Source organism: Amphibalanus amphitrite, unplaced genomic scaffold, assembly GCF_019059575.1.
Source record: "Amphibalanus amphitrite isolate SeventyFive unplaced genomic scaffold, NRLGWU_Aamphi_draft 000380F_arrow, whole genome shotgun sequence".
Classification (NCBI taxonomy): domain Eukaryota; kingdom Metazoa; phylum Arthropoda; class Thecostraca; order Balanomorpha; family Balanidae; genus Amphibalanus; species Amphibalanus amphitrite.
Window position 1 is genome coordinate 33,073 of NW_024881874.1, and position 24,817 is coordinate 57,889.

General features: G+C 50.5%; 1 protein-coding gene across 2 annotated transcripts in view; it reads right to left on the bottom strand.

Moving 5' to 3' along the window:
* The window catches only part of LOC122390043 (acetylcholinesterase-like), a 48,609-nt gene that overhangs the window by 6,340 nt on the left and 17,452 nt on the right, over positions 1–24,817 (bottom strand). The window contains exons 2-4 of one of the 2 annotated variants that reach the window (XM_043382631.1): positions 16,328–17,834; positions 10,978–11,153; positions 3,825–6,607 (exon numbers count right to left, since the gene is read on the bottom strand). In XM_043382631.1, the coding sequence (XP_043238566.1) occupies positions 6,399–6,607; positions 10,978–11,153; positions 16,328–17,834 (1,892 nt within the window). In that variant the 3' untranslated portion in view covers positions 3,825–6,398. Of the gene's footprint in view, positions 1–3,824; positions 6,608–10,977; positions 11,154–16,327; positions 17,835–24,817 lie in introns of those variants that run through there. The other variant, XM_043382632.1, reaches the window with a different exon arrangement.

The following is a 24,817-nucleotide window of genomic DNA, read 5'->3' on the forward strand; positions in this document are numbered from 1 at the left end:
CCTCCTTTTCTCCTTCTCTTTTCTGTCTCTATTTCTCTCCTCCTCCCTCCTTCTCCTCTCCCTCACTATATATATATATATATATATATATATATATATATATATATATATATATATATATATATATATATATATATATATATATATTTATATATATATATATATATATATATATATATATATATATATATATATATATATATATATATATATATATGTATATATATATATATATATATATATATATATATATAATTATATCTGGCACACTCTTCTTCTTTATCCTCTCCTCTCTGTTTTTCATCTAGCATCATTGCTTTTTGAAGTCGTGTTTATGCGTGCTTTTGGATACCCATGCACTCAATTCATTTTCATTTCTTGACGCGCTCCTCTCCTCCGTAGTTCATATCTTGTTTTCCTCCACCATCGGTTCGCGTTCTTCCTCAATTTCATTGATTTCTTGTCCCTCATTTCAATATCATCTCATGTCATGTCCTATTGTCCTTGTTATCTCTCATACTCTGTTTGCTGATATGGATTTCCACCTCATTTACCATTTATTGGCCTATCCCTCCACGTTAGTCAATGACTTTCATTATCCAGTACCATTCGCAATAGTCTTGCTTAGTAATTTCACCCCATCCCTCTCTGTCTTTTTCTTTCCCTCCCACTCCCCCCCCCCTCTCTCTCTCTCTCTCTCTCTCTCTCTCTCTCTCTCTCTCCCGACTCTGTGTGTGTGTGTCTGTCTGGTGGCTATCTTTAGCGGGATCGATCGTACGGAGTGCGCCGGCGGCGGCGGCGGGTCGCAGTAGTCACTGGGACGCCGGACTCGCCGCACATTCATTACCGGACTCACCGCACGCTGACTACCCCGCTGGTCTCACTGTCGGGGTCACTGGCACTGCTTGACTCACTACATGGTGGCCACTCCGCTGGACTCCCCATACATACATGGAAATGGAAAACGGTTCGCGTCTCCGTCGCACTTCCTGCCTGGACGGAGAGCGGTAACCATGGTACCTAAAACATACTACGGAGCACAGGCTCCTTGGAAACTCACGGGCTGCACCTGATACAAAGTGCCCTTCTTCTCCTCATTAGTTTCGGGGGCAGTGACAAGGTATAGCTCTAAGGGTTAATTACGCTAGAGCCAATCAAATACGGAAGACATTTAGTTGGACCGGTTCCAGGCTGAACGTTAATTGACCTCTTCGTCTACGGGATCGATCGAGATCCGGACCAACTCATATTGTTCGCTTTAATTGCAAATATTGCAAGTATTTTCAGATACTTTTGCACTAGCAACTCATCACCTAAGCTTAAAAAATGAGTTGGCTTAGGTCGGGTACCGGGTAAACTCCGGGTCTGCACAGTTTGGAAGCTGCTTTCAACATGTTTCCTTTGGCAATAGCTCATCAAAAGCTGACTAACCTTTCGTTGATATTAGCCAGTAAATAGTGTTTTCATAAAGGCGGCCGCGGAAACTGTGTGCAGTACGTGTAAACAAACTCGAGTGACGGGTTTGATGATGGGGGCTGCAACATCCGGTCGCCGCTGCCGGACGCAGCTGTGATACTGAGCGCTCAGACGCGCCGTCAGCAGGACAGATACCGGCGCCTGAGTGGTTCCACATGGTCAGTCACGGCCACGTGGTCACCGGGTTCAGGACGGCGTGCAGAGACCTCAGCACTTGTGAGGTGCACTTGGCACAAGTCCGCGCGCGTGTGGGCGTATTTACGACTCTGCTTGTCCGGGCTGGGCGCCGTCGAGAGGCTATATGACGGTGTTAGTGTAAGCCGTGACTTCTCCAGATGAGCTTGATGTCAGCGTGTGTCGTGTGAACGTCAGGATAAGGACTTGGAGTGGGTCGGCGTAATACTCACACATACATAAATCTCCTGAGCTTCCTGTAAGGCACAGTAGCAAGGCCACCGTCATAAACAAAAAACGGTGGCTAGAGACCACACGGGGAAACCAACGCGGAAGGCTTAAACCCTGCTCTGCTCGTGAGACGATGTGAGCAGGTGCACACAGAAACATTTTATCAGCTTCCTGGTCAATAATCACTCTTCACGCAATCTGATCTCAGCGGTGAAGCACTTGCATGGAAACTATTAAGTTTTTTTTTTCACGAAAGGCGGTTAGAATCCTGTAGAAGTGGAGTCATGATACTGTTTTAATTTTCTCCTTGGATAGGTTTTGCAGTCATGCAAAAATCCTATATCTGTTTTTTTTTACGTGAAATGTTCTTCATTGTACAGTAATTAAATCACTTCTGACCCATAATTTACGTCAAATACTGCAAAGCTGGAAGAGTACGAAACTCTTTCAATTATGTTAACGTATCAAATATTATGATCGCAGTTGTACATTGAAAAACATGGCAACTTGAAGCATTAGAGCCGACAAATATTAGGAAATAAGCGGGCGTCAAGTTTTAACTTTTCAAGTTGCCGTAAGAATAAATGTGATTTTCAAATTGAGCGAGCCAAGGAAATGCCCATTTAGGGCGAAGAGGTTTACCAAAGCTGAATTTCAAACCGAGCACGACTTTAACTTTGTGACCATCTTGTATATGCAGCTGTCAACCTATGGATGCCGTGTCCATTCTCTATGGCCCGTTGTACACTCCTGTCGCGACTTGTAAAGTCCTTTGCGTTTTATTGTTTTATCGATGTGCTTGAAAAAATGAAAAACCTCGTCCTGCGTGCAATTTTTTTTTTTTACGAAATATAGTAACTGAAAAGTACCAATACTGCAAATCCGCAGCACACAGTGCATTGCAATGCATTGGGCCAGGGGCACAATGCGGTGGCTTGATGGGCATTTTGCTCTCACGGTCTCCGACGCTGTGTGTTGAGGGCAAACAAGCTTATTTTAATGCGTTTTCGATGAGGCGCGGCTGCCTGTCGTTTTACCTTGCAGCACAACGGCTGTATGTTTTGCGGTCAAACAGACACAAAGCTCTTATGTTTGTGACGACCGGCGTGCATTGCTGATTATTTGCAGGGCGTCGATCGTAGGACGACTGATGACCGATCATTATTTTGGTGGATGGCTGATCGGCAATTTTCCTTCGCCCTGGGGTGGCAAAGGCGCTCCAGTATAATGCGGAAGTAATTTGACAAATGAGACTTGATGCAAGCCGGTATATGATTAATTGGATAATTCAATATTTCACGATATAGATAAAATGGAATCCAGACACACACACCGAAAGAATACACTCGCATACTCCCTTGAGAAAATATGCGGACGTGCTCCAGGGGGAAAAGCAATTATATACTATATGTACAATATACATTATACATATATAATGCACAGACATCAATATATTAGGTATATCAATACTGGCTGGAAAACGCAAAGCCCGAGGACCTGCAACATTCCGGATCAAGTGTAACATTTATTTTACTAAACACCGCTCAGTTTGAACTTTTAAGCATATTCAATAATACTATAAGACTGAACGAATAAAGAAGGGCAAAACTGAAGATTCAGAAGTAAGAAAAAGGTGCATCCATCCTGACCAAGAACATTAACCAACTCTTCTCATGATCGTTTAGTACCATCCTTGTGTATGGTTCTGAGCAAGTTGCGTAATGCGATCATTTTTCGTTGTTACATTTAACCGGGATTATTAATTTCAAACCAACATTTTTCAAGTCCTTGACCCGAGCGAGGCAAATTTCGTTATTTTTAATTGCTGCTTTGATTGACTGTGAGTTCGGAAATGATGTCTATGATGACGTCCTTACAGCCGACGACTGATGGCAGGTGTCAGACCCATCACCTGTCTGTCAGAAGCCATTAGAAAGTCGGAACAGTGCTGTAATTTACTGACTATTTTCGGCACGACAGGCTGTGTTCGACGAAACACTTCGGCCGGCCTCGAATAATCGCCGACGGTATCCATCAAGCTAAAAGGACAGGTCTCAATCACAATGGCCACATGTGCTATTCAGCGGCAGCTCTTAGAGGAATCAATCACGATAAAACACTGCGCCTACGCAGCTGGGACAGGCTGCGCTCACAGCACACTGCCTAATATCAATATAAGCAGGGAGACGTCACGAGCTGGCGTCACTCGCAGAGATCGGCAGAATTCCAGATACAACACTATACAAACACAGCCATACTCTGTCGGTTTCGAGCAGTCAACTGCTGGCGATCGCTCGGCACTCGCTACAGCACATTTTCAGCCGAGATCGGGTCGGGCCCGCGATCACCGGGCGGGCTCATCGGGCAAACGTCCACATCATTCTCACACGGTACATGACAGTCCCCATATGGTCCGGGGATTCCAAAGCGCACATTGCCCAAACCGTGCACTCTTCACAGTAATCAGAATAGCCGCGGTCCCCAAAACTGGAGCGGCAGCGGCATAGGTGGCAGTGGAGGCGACAGCGACAGAGGGGGCAGGCACGAGGCAGTAAGAGTGGAAGAAGCACCACCCGTCAAAAGTCAGCGTCACCAAAAGTGACAAGTGGCAGCCACGACAGCGGCCGCGAGAGCAGCAGAGGCAATGTCACTTTATTAACCTCCGGCTTTGAGACCAGAAGAGAACGCAGACTGCAGAGAACAGAGAGATCTTTCAGGCTAACAGAGAACGCAGACGGCCGTCACGCCGCACGTGTCCGGCGGACTTCCCGCTGACGTGCGCTGGCCACGTGTGCGCCGCACGTGGTGCCGATGGCGGCCAGAGATCAAACGTGGCATAGCTGGCGGCGCGGTATGTTGTCACTGATGACCCCGCGGCGGCTCCGGTCGCAGGTGACGAAGGCAGACGGCACTAATGGTCGCGGAGATGGAGAGAGGGTGACAGGGAGCAGATAAGAGAGAAGAGAGAAACAGAGGGAGGGGGAGAGAGGAGACAGGCGTAGATAGTGGCCGTTCCTATACCAGATAAATGGATTATCAAAATGTTTACATGTGGCATCGTCTTCCGCCTTGTTATAGAAAGCTGAGCCTTTGCATGGTCGTTTCAGGGGTCAAACACTGCCGGCACGGACGCTGTCTGTAAACGGTCTCAGCAGTGGGCAATAAATCCTCACCAGGTACCAAACATCGCTCCATCTTATTTAGAGCAGCTCTGGCCGTACGATACAAAGCGCTCCGCTGAATGCGGTAATAAATTCTGCAGTCAGTGGGCCCATTTGTCTTCCACCGGGAGCAGAGGGCAGCGCAGCTATTCATGACCTTTCTCCCATGACAAACTCCATTCTGCATTCCACCGAGAGCGGGCTCAGATGGAGGACGTCGCTCGAGCCGGTCGGAGTGGAAGTGGCCGTGCCGTGATTCATGGTGTCATGACATGCCTTGACCGCACCGTAGCCAACACATCTGGCCGGCGGCGGCTGCTCGCGCCACGCACTGAGTTATAGCCCATCGGCGGCACTCCAAGTTACCCGCTGTACTCACGGTCGTCCACGAGCCGTGTCGGACCAAGTGGTACTGCCGACTCTCCACGCTCTACTCATCTATTGTAACGAATCCATGACAGATGTAAAATGACGATAATAACTCAAGTTTATTGTACAAGACAAAGCTTTCGATACATATAGTATCTTGATCACTGTCAATGAGATGTAGAATATTTGAAAATTCACGAATAACAAAAACCGACGCAAGTCGTTGCATTTCTTTCTTCCTAACATGTGACATTCACCCTATGACACTTTCACTGCTAATTTTGCTGCTATGCTAGACCATGTAATGTCAAGCTCATATCATGTCAACGGCTCATATCATGTCAAGAAATACGTTCAACACAAGAAACGGGTTTATTACATGGTCTAGCATAGCAGCAAAATTAGCAGTGAAAGTGTCATAGGGTGAATGTCACATGTTAGGAAGAAAGAAATGCAACGACTTGCGTCGGTTTTTGTTATTCGTGAATTTTCAAATATTCTACATCTCATTGACAGTGATCAAGATACTATATGTATCGAAAGCTTTGTCTTGTACAATAAACTTGAGTTATTATCGTCATTTTACTACTCATCTATGTTCCTTACTGCTCGTGGTCTACTCTGAGCGCCCCAAACCGACCGACCAGCAGCGGCCCGAGTGTGGCCTGTTTATCCTGAGGGCTACCGGGCCGGCCAGCCGACCGGCCGCCGCCGCGCGGCCGGACCCTGTTAAATACTGCCGGTGGCGATCGATGCTCTTTCTCTCTCTCTCAGACTCCCTATCGGCGCCGCCAGCCGCCGCCGCCGGCAGCGCCGTGCCCGGCTGACGTGCTCAAGTGACGACTCAGATGATGTGCCCACCTGGGACGGACCGGGAGTGGACAGAGGTCTGCTCTCGCTGCTGCTCATGCGGCCGCTCTCGCCACTGCTCTCGCCACTGCCGCCTCTACCCCTCTGCCAGCCGCACCTGCACAGCGCACAGCCTACCTAAGTTTGCAACCACGGGTACATGGGCGGTGCGTACGAGGGTCCGTACAGGCCCGGCTGACAGCGGTCCCGGTGGGCGCGGAACAGTTCGTTCTGGCGGTTCATGAACGCCTGGTACTTGTCGAACTCGTTGCGCCAGTTGACGATGTACTCGTCCTTCCAATGCGCGAACTGCAACTTCCACTCGGCCTCAGTATCCGAAATGTCCGCTGAAAACGGAGACCGACTGTCAGACGAACGCAACGTCCAGGATTGCTTATTATGGAATGAAACTTATGTTATCTATATTAGTAAATAAGAATGAAATAAAACAGACAAACAGCGAAAGAAACAATGAGTTGTTAGCTGCGGTAAAGATTGAGGCTGGTAAGCGAAGATCGCTGCCGGTATTCCGAGTCCGACGTCCGTACCTAAATCGATGCGAAGTGACTCCACTTTCTGCTTTATCATGCCAGTTAGTTCAGATAGATAAATATTTCTAAATCCTATATTTCTAACACGCATTTAGCAGCACAACTCGAAACTCGAAAGAAACCGTTTCAGTCGTCTGTGCTGTAGCGAGCGGCACTGACGCCAGCGGTAACTTCAAGATCCTACACGAGATGGCAGCAGTGGTACGCGCCTGATCTGATGCTGTGCCGCACGGCCTCAAATCGCTGTGACCGGCGACAGCCTGTGTAAACAATTCTACATGTGACTGTATTTTTTTAAAACTTTGAGCAATTGATCATGTCATTGGCTAAGAGGGAGGAGCACCATACTCTTCAGGTGATCTGAATAAATTATATGTAGTGCACACGGACGTATAAATAAACTGGACTGACAATCCCAATGGACCTCCTATGGAAGATAGTGAAGCCGACAAGGCGCCATTTTACGTTGCCAAAAAACCGTGCTCTGGAAGGCCATCGAGCCAATACAATAAGAATTGCGTCCAAACGGATGATCGGATCGAGATGCTGGTGGTACCGTTCGACGGGTAATTCCTTGAGGCAGGTGATGATGGATGTCACATGTCACCCGGTGTCACATGGCGCGTGCCACGTGCCGACAAACTTACAAAGGGCAAAAACCTTTAAGCGACGCTTCAAATCAAACGAAGGGCGGCACAGGTGCCAAACTCACAGGTTATATGTCCCAGTGTTCGACCACTAACATATGGTATGCTCGGCATCAGGGGGTGCGGAATGCACGCGCTAGTGGCGAAAAACATGTTTTGAGGGGGCATCCTCCGATTCCGGAAAACCTTGACCTAGGCACACCAAATTTGGCACACTGACACTACTGGACACGCGCTTTAAGGTGCTGTACAAATAGGCGTGCTGGGGTACACGGTGCACGTGCTGTGCACGTGCAAACCTTTTGATGTTGCACTCCAGGTGTCACATATGCGGGTAGGGGGGTAGCGCTGGCAAGCTCAAAGTGCCAAATTTACACAGGCCACCCATAATGTATTCCAGCATAGTTATTAAGCATATCCATCTCCTGGTGGCCCCCAAAGGTGCGCTCTGCACGTGCAAAAAAAAAAGAATATCCGCACCGGGCGGTGGGGATGATTGGAGTGGACACCCTATGTGGATTTATATATAAATATCTCGAAAACGGCGTTGTGTAGCGCCGCCGTTTTCGGCACACCTTTTCATACATCTTTTTCACAAATGCTGCATAACTTTCAGACTTAGGTCGCTCAAGGTTAGGTCACCAGGTTACGTCCAAGTGGCCTTACCTTAGGAAAATTATAATGCCCGTCATAGCTACACAGACTATACAATCGGCTTAAAAACGTGCAGCAATGGATAAGATCAACAGTATATAGGTACGTTGAGTACCTACCTCTACCTCGATTTTTTTATATTGAAAAAAAAAATTCAATATCACTGACCTAGGGTTCTGTTGATTTTGCGACCTCAGACCACCAGCACGGCAAATAATTTATTTTGTCAAATTCGGACTCCTAAACTTTTTGCTACCCAGCAACGCAAATTTACGCCTCAATCGCCGGCCAGCGCAGCATAGGCATCTTTGTTATCTACGTTGTTTGCGCCTGCAGTAATACTGTACCGCAATAACCATTATCTTCATCTTTCACCCATAGATGGCAGTAGCAAAGCGCCTGCATCTATGCTGTGCCGCAGTGCTCTTACAATACGAGCTGAGCAATGAGCATTAAGCAAGCAAGTGATATTGAAATCATAGGCGGCGGAACGAGGGGGCACCGGGGCACCGTGCCCCCCTTTGATTTTGGCATTTTAACATAGCCCTTTCCATGCAACATAGGGCGTTGCATGGAAAGAATAAGACCAAAAGTCGGCAGTGCCCCCCTTTAATTGAAGGTGTCCCGCCGCCACTGAGTGAAATTCCGAGGTAGAGGTACTCTACGTATATACTGTTGCTCTTATCAATCACTGCACGTTTTAAACCGATTGTTCAGTCTGTGTAGCTATGACGGGCACTATAACTTTTCCTAAGGTAAGGTCACTTGGACGTAACCTGATGACCTAACCTTGAGTGACCTAAGTCTGAAAGTTACGCAACATGTGTGAAAAAGATGTATTAAAAGGTGTGCCAAAAACGGCGGCGCTACACAACGCCGTTTTCGAGATATTTACATAAATCCACATAGGGTGTCCAAGCATCCCCACCGCCCGGCGCGGATAATTTTTTGCACGTGCAGAGCGCACCTTTGGGGGCCACCAGGAGATGGATATGCTCAATAACTATGCTGGAATGCATTCTGGGTGGCCTGTGTAAATTTGGCACTTTGAGCTTGCCAGCGCTACCCGCCCTACCCGCATATGTGACACAGAGTGCAACATCAAAAGGTTTGCACGTGCATAGCACATGCACCGTGTACCCCAGCACGCCTATTTGTACAGCACCTTAAAGCGCGTGTCCAGTAGTGTCAGTGTGCCAAATTTGGTGTGCCTTGGTCAATGTTTTCCGGAATCGGAGGATGCCTCCTCAAAACATGTTTTTCACCACTAGCGCGTGCATTCCGCACTCCCTGATGCCGAGCATGCCATATGTTAGTGGTCGAACACTGGGACATGTGACCTGTGAGTTTGGCACCTGTGCCGCCCTTCGTTTGATTTGAAGTGTCGCTTAAAGGTTTTTGCCCTTTGTAAGTTTGTCGGCGCGTGGCACGCGCCATGTGACACCGGGTGACATGTGACATCCATCATCACCTGCCTCAAGGAATTACCCGTCGAACGGTACCACCAGCATCTCGATCCGATCATCCGTTTGGACGCAATTCTTATTGTATTGGCTCGATGGCCTTCCAGAGCACGGTTTTTTTGGCAACGTAAAATGGCGCCTTGTCGGCTTCACCTGAATGGAGGTTGTTGCGGGTCCAGTTTATTTATACGTCCGTGGTAGTGCATGACGCTGCAGCCTTCCTTCTACAGCCTTCCTTCCTCTACAGCCTTCCTGTAGTTAACCCTTACCGGCATTTGTAAGATATATGATGTGGAACACTAGCGTATTCTTTACCAGTTCATGATGCTATGATAGCTGTGCCATTAAGTCGAAGTATGTAGCGAAGCGACTGTCGCCTGTTTGCATTAAGAATAGGACTACGATAAATAGACTCAATGCCTAAATTGCATGTGTCTATAACATATAATTACGAGTTAGACCGACAGATGAGTAGTTAGTTATTACATATGCACTTCAAACCACAAACAGCTTCATTTGACGTACCTTTGGTGAGACGAATATGTTAGTTTTGAGTCCATCTTCGCACTACGCACAATGAAGACGAAATCACGTATCACACCATGCACTTGTTAGAAAAAGAAACCACACACCCGTTAGGCTAGTGCGGCATTAGAAGTTGTGCCGTATTTGGTCAATTAAAACATCTTCGTTTCCACGGTTTCAATGGAGCTGTTGTCAGGATCTGTATGAAAAGTGTCCCATTATTAGACTGAGCAATATGTTGTGCTGGAAGCTGCGGCCTTATGCCGAGCTTTCCTGAATCCGTGTAAATGTGTGCATGTGATATACATAGGCAACTGTTTCCTTGTGGTGGCAGCAAGCTAAGCACACTTCGAGGTCAGTTGCATTATCAGACACAGGCAGGGGAATGCACGGGAGGGTACAACTGTCCGGAAGGAACACATGTATCATCAAGGGCAGATAATTCGACAAACTCACTACGCATACACTGTCTATCGTTGATCTTGCAATTCTGACAATTTTTCGAATTATAAATTCAGCCATCAGGCACGCTGTTAATAGGTTATCTGGTAAGTAATTTGAACTTTAGTTAGTTACCAAACGAAATAGTTAAAACATGACTTGATATATTTCAGCTTGCATCTTCATTCTTCATGAGAATGATTTCATAACATTTCCATGAGGGAGCAAGTCGAAATAAACTTCGTCAAGCAGATTATCATCCGAATGGGTTATGCCATGCGCAGTGGAATCGATATCTTATACCTTTTGCCCCAAACAGCTCAGTCTCATCAGACTTTACAATCCACATGTATAGAATCGTGCGGCATATCCTGCCTCAACATATCCTACATGCAAAACTCCCAGTAAAAGCAACTCCATTTGAACCCTGTCTTACCGGTTGCAGCCTGCAGGTTGGGCAGGTGCTTTTGCCAGAAGGCGCAGCGTTTGATCTTGGGTCCGACCCCGACCGCAGATGAGTTGACCGAGAGCGTCAGGTAGCTCCTGTCGTGAACTGAGTGCAGCGGCCAGTAGTCCAACGACGGCTTCAGGCTCGAACCGCGGTTCGGGTTCCTGTAAAACAGAAATGTTGGTAAATTGGCTTTTCAATGTTTTGCAGACGTAACGAAACGAATATTTGTAGCCGTAGTGGCATAGCCAGATTTATTTTGCATCGATTATTTGCACATGCATAAAACGACATGAGAGCAGTATTGGTTCAGCTTTGTGTTACTAAGAAAAAAGTATTGATAGATCTCAATATACGGATATGCAACATGAAACGCGTTTTGCAATGGCTCCATATTGTTGATATTTCTGATATCATTCACCTTTCAGCTAATGAGATATACGTGTCGGGGTGCTGGGGTGCCTTTGTTTATAGCCAGCATAATCATGAAAATGACCGCGTAATTTGATGTTGAACGTGTGCCCTGCACTTTGCACCGAGCCTGCGTCTGAGCTACTAATATATGACGACTTTAAAGCCGCCGGCGCTTAGTGTGCTTGCAACAAGTCCTGAAATAATGCGACGTGGCTGGTCATAAATGTCAAAGCACGGCTTCAAACGTGTACGTATACCAATCCGTGCCGACAGTGGACACACGAAGTTCGAAAAGCGTTTCCAGGTGCCTGCTGTGCCTGCCAGTGCCTGTCCCCTGGAGCTCACGGGTAACGCCCCTCTCGCCGGCGGAGCAGGCAGCGCCGATGTCTCATCACCCGCTCCCCCTCCCCCACGCCTGGCTCTGCGCTGACATGACTAACCGGGCCGTCGCCAGTTAACGTCCCGCTAAACCTGGCCTCGTGCAACAGGTGCCGTGTGAGACGGCCACGACGACCGGCCACCCCGCGCGTGAGCTCTGCACGCTGACGGCTCACACATGCCGCCCAGCCAGCGACCGCCGTGGAGACACCAGCCCCGAGACACGACTGCAGGATACAAATTTAGCCGGCCGGCCGCGTCGGCCGGCTGCTGGAGTCAAGCCGCGTACCATGGTGCGCGCAGTGTGTGCGACACCAGCCGGCGCAGTCACCAATCATCCAGCGGTCGGCGCGCCAGATCGGCGCCCGATCTGGCAGTGGGAGCGGCGCGGACGGACACACTGGCCAGCCGCCGCTATTGGCACAGCTCTGTCAGTGACGTCGTTAGCTGCGGGCGTAATGAGTGCCGCCCGCCGGCCGGCCTGGTGATAGTCCGCCCGCCAGCTGCCGGACCGCCGTCCGCCCGCCAGGCCGGACCGCAGCCCGGTCGCCAGGCGGCCGGACGGACGAGAAGGGCGCCGCCCCCGCTGCCGGCGCACCATCGAGACCGGCAGGGCCCCGCGTGGGATGGGCGGGCCGGAACCCCGACCGGGAATGTCGCTGGCTCATGTTTCATCCAGCCTCATTCGCCATACCCGCCGAGCGATACGCTCATCACCGATATATGGTTTCCGTTCGTGTCGGCATGCTGCTATTATGCGACTGTGGCGAATGGGTGATGGGGTCTGGGCGGTGGCCCCGCGGGAGGTCGGCCACTCGCCAGGGGCCAGATATCGCCGGCGGCCCGAGCTCGCTGGAAGCTCGGTCCGGGAAGGAGCGGAGAACGCAGGCGGAAGGCGCGGACAGCGACCGGAGACGGAGGCAAGGACAGGGAGGAGAGGAGGGAGGAGGCGGACACGGGTTGGCAGGAGTTACGAAGGGGAGAGGAAGACGGAAGAAAAGATGTAAGGAAGCGGCTAATGCGACGAACGGGAACCATTCGGGCTGGTGACTGGATGGCGCCGTTCTGATCTTCATTTTGTGAAAGCCATGAGGAGCACTAACGTAAAACGCTTCTCGGTCACAGAACCAGAGAAAAAAAATCGATTATTCAAGGAGCGTTGCTCGACCTTTGGCACGGCCATTGCGTGCTGCTGTCATCGCTTGGCGATAGCAGACCAGCAGCGGCGGCGGCGCCAGCAGCAGCGCTGTTTGTCCGTCAATGTCCAGCTGAGGACCTCGGCGGTGTGTCGTATAGGTGTGTTTGTGTAGCCCTCTTGTTGTGACAGCGCCGCACGCGTGCCGGCGCGCCGGTCACACGGACGCCGCCCCGTGCCATTTCAGGGGACCCGGCTGAGCGGGCGGATCACGTTACTATCTTGATCGGCGGCTCTTTGGAGCAGTGTTTGCCTGTTTGCCGATCGGCTACGGGCTACAGCTCGTCGATGTCTGTCTGCCCGATGGCGCTTGGGGAGGGGGCTGGGGAGGGGGGAGGCGAGTGACGGGTGCTGACGCCGTTCGTGTGCCAACTGTGACGTCAGACATGACGTCAGCGGGACTGTGTGGGAGGAAATTCGGCTGGATCTGCGCTCTGTCCCATGGTTGATTCCACTCTGCAAAACTCTGTCGACAGCTTTTGAATCATCCCATGTCAAACAAATGTACGCCATTTATCAGACAGCCATGAAGCTCTCAACTTTCTGACATCATAAATCCTCGCGCTGTCAGTTGAATTTCTTTCCACTCCCAAACACTCATCCCTCACCTTCAGCTGCGCGCAGTATCTCATCTCCAATAATACTTGAGTTATTCTTTATCCTCCGTCCTATTCCATCTCTCCCTCTCTCTCTCTCTCTCTCTCTCTCTCTCTCTCTCTCTCTCTCTCTCTCTCTCTCCCCCCCCCTCTCTCTCTCTCTCTCTCTCTCTCTCTTTCCCTCTCACTCACTCTCTCGCGCGCTATCCCTCCTCCCTCTGTCCCACAGCATTTCTCCTCGTCTCCTTGTCTTCCTACACTCGTCCCTGTCTCACATACGTTGTATCCTTGTTCTTCTCTGCCCAGCATCCCTTCTCTGTCCCACAACAGGCCTGGGCCCGTGTCGGCGTCCCTCCCCTCCTCTGTCCTGTCGGGCACCTCTCTGCCGGTCGTATATCAGAGGGCCGTGTCGGTGGCGGTCCGACTTACATTCCCCGCGTCCCGGGCCGCCGGCCGCGGCGCGACCGTCGCTGCCGACGGCGCGGCCCGCGCAGCGCCGTCGGAGCCGACACTTCCGGGTGGATGGCCCGGGCAGCTCTGCAGGCCGCGCCGCCCGGGACGGCCCAGGTGTGCGATCGAACCGAATCCCGGCGCGGCGCGAGCCAGCAGCTGGGGAATAGCCCGGCCGGGCGCGCGCACCTGGCACCCCACACGTGGCCCGGGATTGGACGCAACTGATCGGGATCGGAGCACACTCGGACGGTACACAACTGGAGTCTACATACAACCCTCAGCTGAGAGCACTTAAAAACTGTCATATGAAAATCACTGGGACTTGATACAGCGCAAAAAGAATGTTCGTATGACCTATAGGTAACAAGTAGAGTCACTTAGATCCGGGCCAGAGCACATCGTATAACTTGGACTTTCAAGTAAACTCTGGAGGGTCAATTCACCTTTCTGCATTATAGTGTCCATCCAGGTAATGGCAATCAGACCTTGACATTTAACTTCCCTCGAATTCGTCATCATTTGACAAGTTCGCTCCTGACTGCCCTGACGGCTACTATAATGAAACCAAATTACAGACGTAAAGCCGGCGGTGTCATGCCACTACTTCCTGAAGACAGAAATGGCCCGCACTCATGCTCTGGCGCGGCAGATCGATGCTCGTGACGTCACCCTGGCTGATGAAAGCAATGTAAGGGGTCCATTTGACGTCATCTCATGGAAATAGCTGAGACCTACACCGCTCCATCATAGCGTCGGCAATTTATTCGTACCGCAGAGTGAAGACCAAGCGTGGCTTCATGGTGCTCCATTATGCCAAACTAATGATAGCTAATGGAGCCCATTGGTGCTTCCTCCTTCCTACTGCGATGCATTCAAATTTGTTGTACGATAACCGTTCATGCACGATATTACAAACATGACTGTTACCTTCAACTTCAGGGTGTTATTTGAGAGTAGCACCGGTAAGCAAACAAATGTTACATGCGGCATTTTGAAATTCGAAACTTACATTGACTGTTAATCAATCACCTAAATAAGTGTCCTTGACCTATCATGGACGTAAAACACCGAAATAAACGAATAGTTCCAAACGACAGACACATTTGTGTAATCGATCTACTAAAAATGCAAAATACATTCACCAATAATTGGAAATAATTCAGCTCCAGCTCGCCACAACAGAGCTTAAAATAGCACGGCTCCAAAGTTTTACCACCGCTCGTCGCCCGAAATAGCCGGTTGCAAATGTCAGTGGCGGGTCGACGGCTGCATCATTTTAGTCGGGCGGCGGCCGGGCGCGCGCGGCTCGGCCGGCGGTCGCCGTCTCCATGGCCGACCGCGGGCCGATAAATAGGGCCGATCGACGCGCCGCCCCGCCGGCCGCTCGGTGGCGTGTGTGTATGTGTATATCGGCGGCGACTGTCGGCGGCCGCCCGTGGCAGACCGACAGACAGGAAATGCGGCCCGCCGCGGAGGAAGCGGCGCCGCCGGCCACCACGCCGGTCACGTGGCCACGCGCCACGCCTAGACGACGCGCTATCGTGGCGTCACGTGACCACGTCAGATCCAATCAGCACCGGTATGCGCCCGTCGGCCGGTGCTAATAGAAATGTAAGCGGCTAATCCCGGTGGCTCTCTCGCCGACGGCCTCGCCAACTATCGACACGGTGACGAGCGCTGTCATATTTCCGGCAGACGGCCGGGGGATCCACCGCCACTAGTCGGCATAGAGACACACTACACATCTCTAGCAGAGTTTGACACAGTACCGGATAATCACAATGTTCCTAGCTGCAGAAACTTCTACGTAGTTGCTGACCATGGTCGCGTGGAAGAAACACAAGTACATAGGTATGTAAAAACAGATAAATATCATTCCGGTTTTGAAAGCTTTCCTCTGCACCAATTTCAATTTCTTGCTCAGTTGTGGCCCGTCGTGAAATGAATTACTCAATGTCATGAAATCCACCAATTCTATCCGTATGTTTGCCTAACCATCAAGCTATAGGCACTATCAATCTAAAGTGACCCCGTGCAGGCTTTCCTGCCGTCTATAAATACTTAGCATATACGTCTGCTGCGCTAAATCGCCAATAACTATCGTAATAATTGCTCGGGGGATTTATCGCAAAGATGACAAAGCCGACGAGGCTCACTTTTGACAACATTTCGCCACGAAAGTTACCAATACAATGATCAAACTGCAGTTGAACATCCGCAGATGTTAAGCGGAAACATCAGGAGGAGTAGATACAAAGGCATCAAAGGAATCAAAGGCAGGCTTGCCGACTGAGGTACTCACCCAGTTTTGGCGAAGTTGGCCCAGTAGCGCATCATCTTGCTGGAAAGCTCGGCTTCCTCTGGTGTGTAGTGTTTGGCCGGGTTTAGCGGCAAACCGAACACGAACAGGATCTCGTCGCCGTGCAACACGCCCATGTAGCGCGGCCACGGCGACACGCTGCTCCTCTGGCTGAAGAAGTACATGTAGACGCCGCTGTTGGCGCGCGCATACACGTCGGCCACCTCCATCAGCCCGCACGTGAACTGGTGGTCGCCGGCCATCTCGTCAATGGCATCTCGCATGTGCGCTGAGCTCTCAGTGTTAGCCCACGGCGTGTACTCGAACGCGATGGCTGAGCGGGCCGGGGTCGTGAGCCGCGGGTGCAGCTGCTTCACGGCGTCCAGGAACATCTCGTGTGTCACTTGCGGGTCTTCACGCAACCCGAAAAGGTCTGTCAGGTAGTATAAGAGGTAGAAGTAGCCCTCATCCTTGTTGCTACCCATCAGGAGGTTGACCTTTTTGAAGTTGCCGCTGGCCAGAGAGGCTCGTGGCGTTTCCACGAGGAAGGAACCGTCCACTACAGGCACGAAAGCAAAGTCGCAGAAGTCGGTCAGAAAGCCTTCCGAATAGACAAGCGTCTTGGGATCTGTACGACGCAGACATTCCAGGGCAGCGACTGGGTTGGTGTCTGGGCATTTGACCGCTTCTGCGAGCCGCAGGCCGCGTAGCGCCGCCTCGCGTTTGTCGACCACCGCCCAGGGGTTGGTGGCCGAGCCCGACTGCAGGATGGCCTGGCTGAACAGCGAGCGAGACAGCGGAGAGACCAGGTGCATGTTGATGCTGGCAGCTCCGGCCGACTCTCCGAACAGGGTGACGTTGTGCGGGTTGCCGCCGAACGCGGCGATGTTGTCCTGCACCCACTGCAGCGCCATCAGCTGGTCGAACATACCGGCGTTACCGGGCGCCGCGGGCGTGTCCAGGTACAGGTAGCCGAGCGACGCCACACGGTACTGGAACGACACGAACACAACGCCCTCCTGAGACGCCAAAATCTTGGCATCGTACACATCCAGTGTCGAGGTACCGCTGTAAAATCCGCCGCCGAAGATCCAGACCATGACGGCTGCGGGCCGCGCGGGCCGCGGCCGGGGAGAAACCACGTTCAAATACAGACAGTCTTCACTCATGGGTGTATTGGCGTTCCACATAGAACTGCCCTCAAAGTCACCGAAATAGTCATCGACCGTCTGCCAGCACGAGTTGGGCTGCTGCTTGGCGTCACGCACGTCATGCCAGAGGTGCATCGGCTGCGGGTGCTTGAAGCGCAGCGGGCCGATGGGCGGCTTGGCGAACGGGATCCCTAGCCAGACGTCCACCTGCCGGCCGGTGGCGGCCGTCTGCGTCATCCCCCGCACCAGGCCCTTGTTGGTGCGCACCACCAGGCCGTCCTCGTCGATGCTCTGCTGCGCACAGGAGCGGAGCGGCGCCAGCGTCAGTAGCGCTAGCAGCGACATCGGCAGCGGCGCCCCTGCGGCACACAGGGGCGGGGCGGGGTCAGCGGGCCAGACAGACTCAGCCACTCAGCGCAGTCGTGTTCTACAGCACGGCCAGAGGCGGGACTGACTGACCGACACGGGACGCCAGTTACCAGACTCCGGGCGGCAGTCTATTCAGGGAGGGCGAGGCAGCATGATACTAATCAAGCCAGACAAAATAGAAATGGTTTTTCGCTGTGCACAAATTAGCAACGAAGTAAATACAAATGAAAGCGATAAGGGGCCTAGAAATAGACACAAGGAAAACATCAAAGTAAACTACCTTACAACAAGCACAGAGTTGATGCAATTATTTCGGTGGAGCAGCATCCCCCGAGAAAGAAGCATCCCTGCCATGGACGGATGGGGATGGGAAAGGGGCCGCTGATTTAGCGGTGAGATGGTCCAGTCGCGATGGGGGGGGGGGGGGCTGGAGTCGGTATTGGGAGGACGGACGGTCGCACAGGAAAAAGATGGGAGAATATTCGATCGCACTGGGAAGGAGTAGGAGTAGAGTCGACCGCTGTGGAAACAATGGAGATTCTGCCATGGTGGCAAGGAGAGCTGGGGCTGCCTTCTGCGGCGGGAGATGGGCCCAGTCAGTCCACCGGAGCCGGTTAGCCGTCGTCACCGGCACGCCACGCCAGCTAATGTCTCTGCTAGCATGTCACTAACGATGTTGGCCCATTAGCGTCCGGTGGCCGTCGCTGCAGCGGCGAACGACAGAAAGAGCGCCGCGGTGCCCAGAGGAGTGACGGCGAACGGCGGACCACCGCGGGCTGTCCAGACGCCCGCACCGGCCGGACGAGCGGCGGCGCATGGTCAGCTTGAGAAGGGGACCTTCTGTGTAATGAGCGGCGACCGTCGGTAAGTGGTGGGACCGTCTGTTCAGGGAGCAGGTATATCGTTAGGCCGGAGGGCAGACTGTCTCGGTCTGAGGAGAGGAGTGGGGAGAGTCGGCCGAAGGGGCGGAGAGCGTCGGCAAGGACAGACGATCTCGGTTTGTGTTGGGGGGGGGGGGGGGGGCTGTCGGTGGAAGGAGCCGGGATCGTCCGTCCCGAGGAGCGCCGAACCATGGGCCCGTCCCGTCCCGTCTGCCAGCGGTGTAATGGCCCGGACACTGGCACCGCCGTCCGCCTTGGCAGACCCACAGCAGGGACAACAAGAGATAAGGAGAGCGCCAACTGAGCGGACGCCATATTTGGTCATGCATGATCCATTGGAGCCCCGCCCTATCGGGCATGTGCATTGTGCATGAGCACGCCTACAGATACACACTGAGGGAAAGAGAGAGAAGAGAGAGGGAAGAAATAGAGGGAGGGAGAGAGACGGGGTGAGCGAAAGGTGACAATTATATTCAAAATACAATCACGCAAATCACTGTCATAAGTACATATGTGTACTTCGGGCTGCTCAGGTCATGGTACTATGCTTCGTTGTGCCATATGTACAAATGTGCCAACTGTGACTATTCTTCTCATATCGTACATTAGTTATGCTCATGCTGACACAGGGCATTTCAGTTCTATTCTGATATGTATATCTACCGATTACACATCATGCCATGGCCGCAGTTGAAGTGTTCCGCTATTTGACGTTCCGCCGAGCAGCACACACCTTTATTTGGGGAGGCACAAAGGGCCCCGTTCCGTGGCGTTTCACTAACTGAATACTCCCATATGCCGGTTCGATGAATGAAAAGAGTTTACTCTGTCGGAATGTATTGACGTCTTATGGTCATCGACTGCGGGGCAATCAATCAAGAAGCATTACTTCAGGCTTGGTGCTGTCAGCCACTATCCAGTCTGTATGAAAATGGAATGCTTTACGAATGGTCACCCATGACTCATCAGGTCTTTGAATGGTTATTGAGTTCACTTTATAGCAACATTAGTGGGACGTTCAGCAGCCCGTCTTTCCAGCATGCTTTTGTTGAATGACAGTCATATGTTCATGGCGTGCTATGGGTAGTGAAACGGTAGTGAGATAATGATAACGCGTTATTGCTGTTACCAGTTAGCGTAGTTGTGTTTGATGGATACAACTCGGAAACGCGACTTTGCAGCTCCTGTAATGCTCTCGATAAAAGAAGCATGCGCTGAACTTGCACGCAAGTGGTTTAACCGTAAGCTACGGCTGTGTCCTTCCGGTCAGTGTTGGGAAGAGAATAATGCAATTGAAGACAATTAGCGAGACCATTTGTCTTGATGCTACAATGCAGAGTCTTCGTCAAAGAGCAAAGTAAGAACAAAGTGCACAATAAACTAAGAGCAAACAAGACCACACATCTGTGTAGGTATTCATGCTTGCTTGTAGTAACTAATCATCAAGTAAAAAAGTTTATCATGAATTCCATTCAAAAGGAAGTCAACTTGTCTACTGAATATGCCTGAATGTTTCAGCAAAAGGCATTTATTCCCCATTCCACCAGGATTTGTTTGATATTGGTGCAGCTTACTTGCGCTGGACGGTTAGCCTTGCCGCGGTCTGATGGAGGCGCTTTGCCTGCCTGTGCGGTAGTGCACAGTGTTTGTGCCAATCGATAGAAAACAGAATGAGCTGTGATGGCTGATAAGGTCACGTTTTTTTGTAGGACTCGATAAGGCCAAGGACGCGGTTCTCGCCCTATGCATCATTCCTGACGCGGTGTGGTTTTTGTTGTGTGCCCCTCTCGTTACGGGTGCTCAGTCCAGACTGGAGTGCTCTTTCACAGTTGGTGATGGACGAGGAGGGATGACCGCCATCGGTGTGGAGAGTCAGAGGTGTATGTATAATACACAGACAGTGACATATTGCCCTCAACTAGGACAACAAAGTTTCTAACCAATGTTAACCCGGCAGGCGGTGGGCCTCCCAGCCACCTTCCGTGTGGTGGGGGGGGGGGGCATTTTTTGCCCCCCTCGTATCTCCGAAACTACTGGACGGATCCGGAAAACTCAAACGGCGTTCGATAGCCCTGTCAAATTTGTCGAAGGAAACCAAATTTCATTGACCTCGGGGTCACCGATGACGTCACAGGTCAGGTCAAAGATAAAATGTTTCACCGTTCACGGGGCTTCTAGGGAAAGCGCTATAACACCGAGTAAAACGCATTTTGTCGAAAATCAGCGATAAGGCCTCAGTTGTCTAGTACATATGTTGCTATTAGAGGTCACTGGTCATACCAGGTCAGGTCACAGGTCAGGTCACCAAAGGTCACCAAGGGTCACCACATGAACCCAACTTTACTAAGGTTATGCGATGCATGTTTTATGGCCAGTTTTTTATTTCCAACTCAATGGTATTGGTTATAAGACCATCAGGTACGGTTTAGGTCACTTTCTGGTGGAGGTCAGGTCAAGGTCAGGTCAAAAGGTCAAATTTCAAAGATGATATTTTTGCATAAAATGGGTATCGATTCGATGCAGCTCGTCACGGGGAGTCTAATGGTGGTCTTTGTTTCGCGCTACGAGGTCTAGAATTGCTAAAAATTGAGTTTGAAAATTTGACGTCATCAATTTTGAACAGTTGTTTCGCTATAACTTGGCCAAAAAAGAGGTATTGATCTAAAATTTGGTATGTAGATAGAAGGCGGTAGGGACTATCACATATATTCCGGTTTTTTTCGAAATTCAAAAAACGTTTGGGATTTTTCGGCTATTATTAAAAAAACTATTTTTTATTTTTTGGGGTCAAAATTCAAAAATTCCGAAAACCGAAATAGAAGTTTTGTAGCCCTTTTAATTTCACACCTTTTATGTCGGATCATTTTTCTGTATCTCTAAAGCTGTAGGCCTGACAGCTCTTTCCGCGAAACTTTTTTTTTGGGTCGAAAATGGCAAAAATGACGTCACTCTGATGTCACTAGCGGCCAACCTATCATAGCCTTTGGAAAATTTTTGGTCACCATGTGCGCTAGCTACTCCCGGGAGGGTACTGAAAGTTTGGTGACGATCGGCGCAGCGGTTCTCGAGATATATCGAAAAAACTAAAGGATGGGGGGCAAAAAAATGCCCCCCCCCCCCGCCTGGAAGGTTAACAGATTGGATATGCTTTCTGATTAGCAAAGGGCCATTCAGCATCTCACAAAATGTTATTTTATTATAACAATAATATTTGCAGTTCTCCCAATACGATTGTAAGAAAAAATATTGCAGTGCAATGTCATCAACGTACCTATACCTACAGTTTACGACTTGGCGAGAGCATGAAGTGGAGACAGGGTCAACAATAAACATGGACGAACAATCCCGGGCCAGATGTTATCCTAATGATTCACGTTTTTTGCGTAAAGCCTTTATTACTTCTCCCATGTATTTGACTGCAAACAGTTGATCGGGCATATGCGGCACGTCATTTGCAAGTACTATCATGGCTGGAGTGGATGTGCTAAAAATAGAAAAGTCATGAACAGTAGTACCTCTGAAACACGGGGCAAATAACGTGTTGTACAAAAACAGGGGTATCTCTGTATACCTACAACATCTCGGTTGACGGTTACTGCAAATAAACCTAAAATACCTAGACCTAGCCTAAACTCTACACCTACTAAAGTGAAAGAGTGTTTATGGGAGCAGTTTCCGTGAAAAGGCCGCTGACATGTTACTGAAGCGATGTCTTCGCTCTGATCTTTGTAGGCTGGGTCAACCGTAGGTTTCCTAAAGTACAGAGTTGAGTTCAAGCTCACGTGCTTATCGAACAAACCACTTAACACTGCCTCATTCATCGCCAAAATAGCTACTTCAGTGGAGACATGCTTTATTTTAAGTGGTTTCATAAACACGTAGGCGTCTGCAATGTCGCGAAAAGCCGTTCTTCGTGCACTGCATTATGTCTTGAAAAGTAGCAAACAAAGTTTCAATTCAATGAACACATGTCAAGAATCCGGAGAGAATTCAGCCCAGCTGTGTATCTGTTGAGCGAATGCAGTTCGACTTACGGCCAGCGCGACGCCATTAGCAGTTCTGCAGGCCGGCCTACTCCCCGGGTATTCAGCTGACAAATGAGATGTCTGACGAGGTAGCCGCTCTGTGTCGCGGATGGCACTAACCCGGTACCCGAGAGCAGACCGCGCCAGCCGGCAGGAGCGGCCGCAGCGGCCGGCGCCAGCCACCACACCGCCTAAGAGGCAGCCGATATACATGACTGCATGTAAATGGGACCGGCCGGGCCGCCGAGTGCCCGCCCTGATGCATATAATTCCCGACAGGCGCGCTGGCCGAGTGTGTCCGCCGGGCCGGCGGGCGCCGCGCGCGGCGGACTGATGGCCCCGGGTGGACGGGGACGGGGGAGGGGACAGCCATCGTTCACAGTCGTTCCGGACGCTGACGGCAGCACAGATACTGGCCACGTTGCGCGCCGCCGCCCCCCGCTGGCAGCCAAACTGGCCCGCCCCGCCCCGCCCCTGCCGGTGACACGTGACCTCTGCCACCGGGGTGTCTGGGGCAGGTTATCGTCAGCGGAGGACGGCCCGGGTCACCCGGGTCACTGCCAACGGTCGCCGGGTCGGAGGATGGGCACCGGCAGTCCATCCCGATCCGGGAGTCAGCCGGCGTTCGAACGGAAGGTGGGGCGGTCCGCCGCATCAACTGAGTCTGCAGTGGAGTGAGATGCAGACCGCAGATACTGCGCTGGCGGGTGTGCTGTATCGGTCAATGCAGCATCTATTGTCGCTTTTCTAGTAAGTTGCGCACGCCTCCCCTAGCGCAGTGTTATTCGATATATTACAGGTAACCTTAGCACGGAAGTTATTTTACCGATTCGACTAATTTAAAAACACCATCCAGGACATTTCAACCAATTGAAATGTTCGGATCAATAGAAGAAAATAATGCAAGAAAAATGATAAAGAAATGAAGGGGGAAAATAGCAAACATTGTATAAAAATGTGTTTCACCTCTCCAAGTGTCTGGTGTAGGCCTCATAGGAAATGAAAGTATTAATACGATAATCTATGCTTTCAGCACCGGAAACGACCACGATGTTAGGTCTATAGTATTCATTTCCCGAAGCAAACTGTCATGAACACCACCGAACAAGTAGTAAACGAATCACAATGGAGTTGAGTTCCTGCCTTCACACACGCCACCTCAAAATGACATGTGTTTGACCGGATCGGCTCTGACTGTTGCCATTCAACATAAATATTTAGTCATTAGACATACGACGCCATACTTGTTTGACTCATTCTGCATTGTGACCCAAACATTTCTTTTTCCGACCAACAAAGGGCCTCATGGTGTTCATCGGCCTGCCTCTAGTTTGGTCGACTTAGCTTTATCATTTACTTTATTTGTAGCCCTAACCCTCGCCGAACCTATCCAAGGGGGAAGGGCTTGGTGAAATCATGTTCACATGACTTTTTTCTTGAAGTAAGGTACAGCTTTGCAAAAAAAAAACGAGCATGTGCCTTATGCCCCAAAGCAGGGTTCCACTTATTTATGAATAACTCCTAAAATGGTCGCATAGACGCCAGAATCCAAGTGTACCGAAAGTTTCCTCGCGTCGCTATGCACCATGCTCAGCAAAAATTGGTGAGTTTTTTTATTTGTGAAATACAGTGCAGGGGGTCCGTTAGACACTCCGCTCCTATAAGAGTGCAGCGTTAAATGGACGCAGGATCGATATAATATGGGTACGAAAAATTCGAATTCTTATTATACTTTATTAATCTATGTTAAAGCGGCTGTAGAGAAGAAGAAAAGATAAGCACAAAGGTCGGAAACTTATCAAGAACATTATAACTTATGGACTAACTTCCAAGCTTCTAGTTTAAATATCATTGGATAGTTTTCAAATTGTTCTTAATAATATTCAAAAGTTTTACCTACACAGCCGCATTAATGAATCAGTGTTCACTGTGCATCGTGTCGGGTCGCGGCCGGCCGGCCGCGGACCATTTTCAGAAGTGGCGGGCAGACCGTGCGTCGAGTACTTGCTTTCTCGCGCGGCGGTACTGGGGTTCACTAGCATTGTTTAAAATATTTTCATTTGCCAT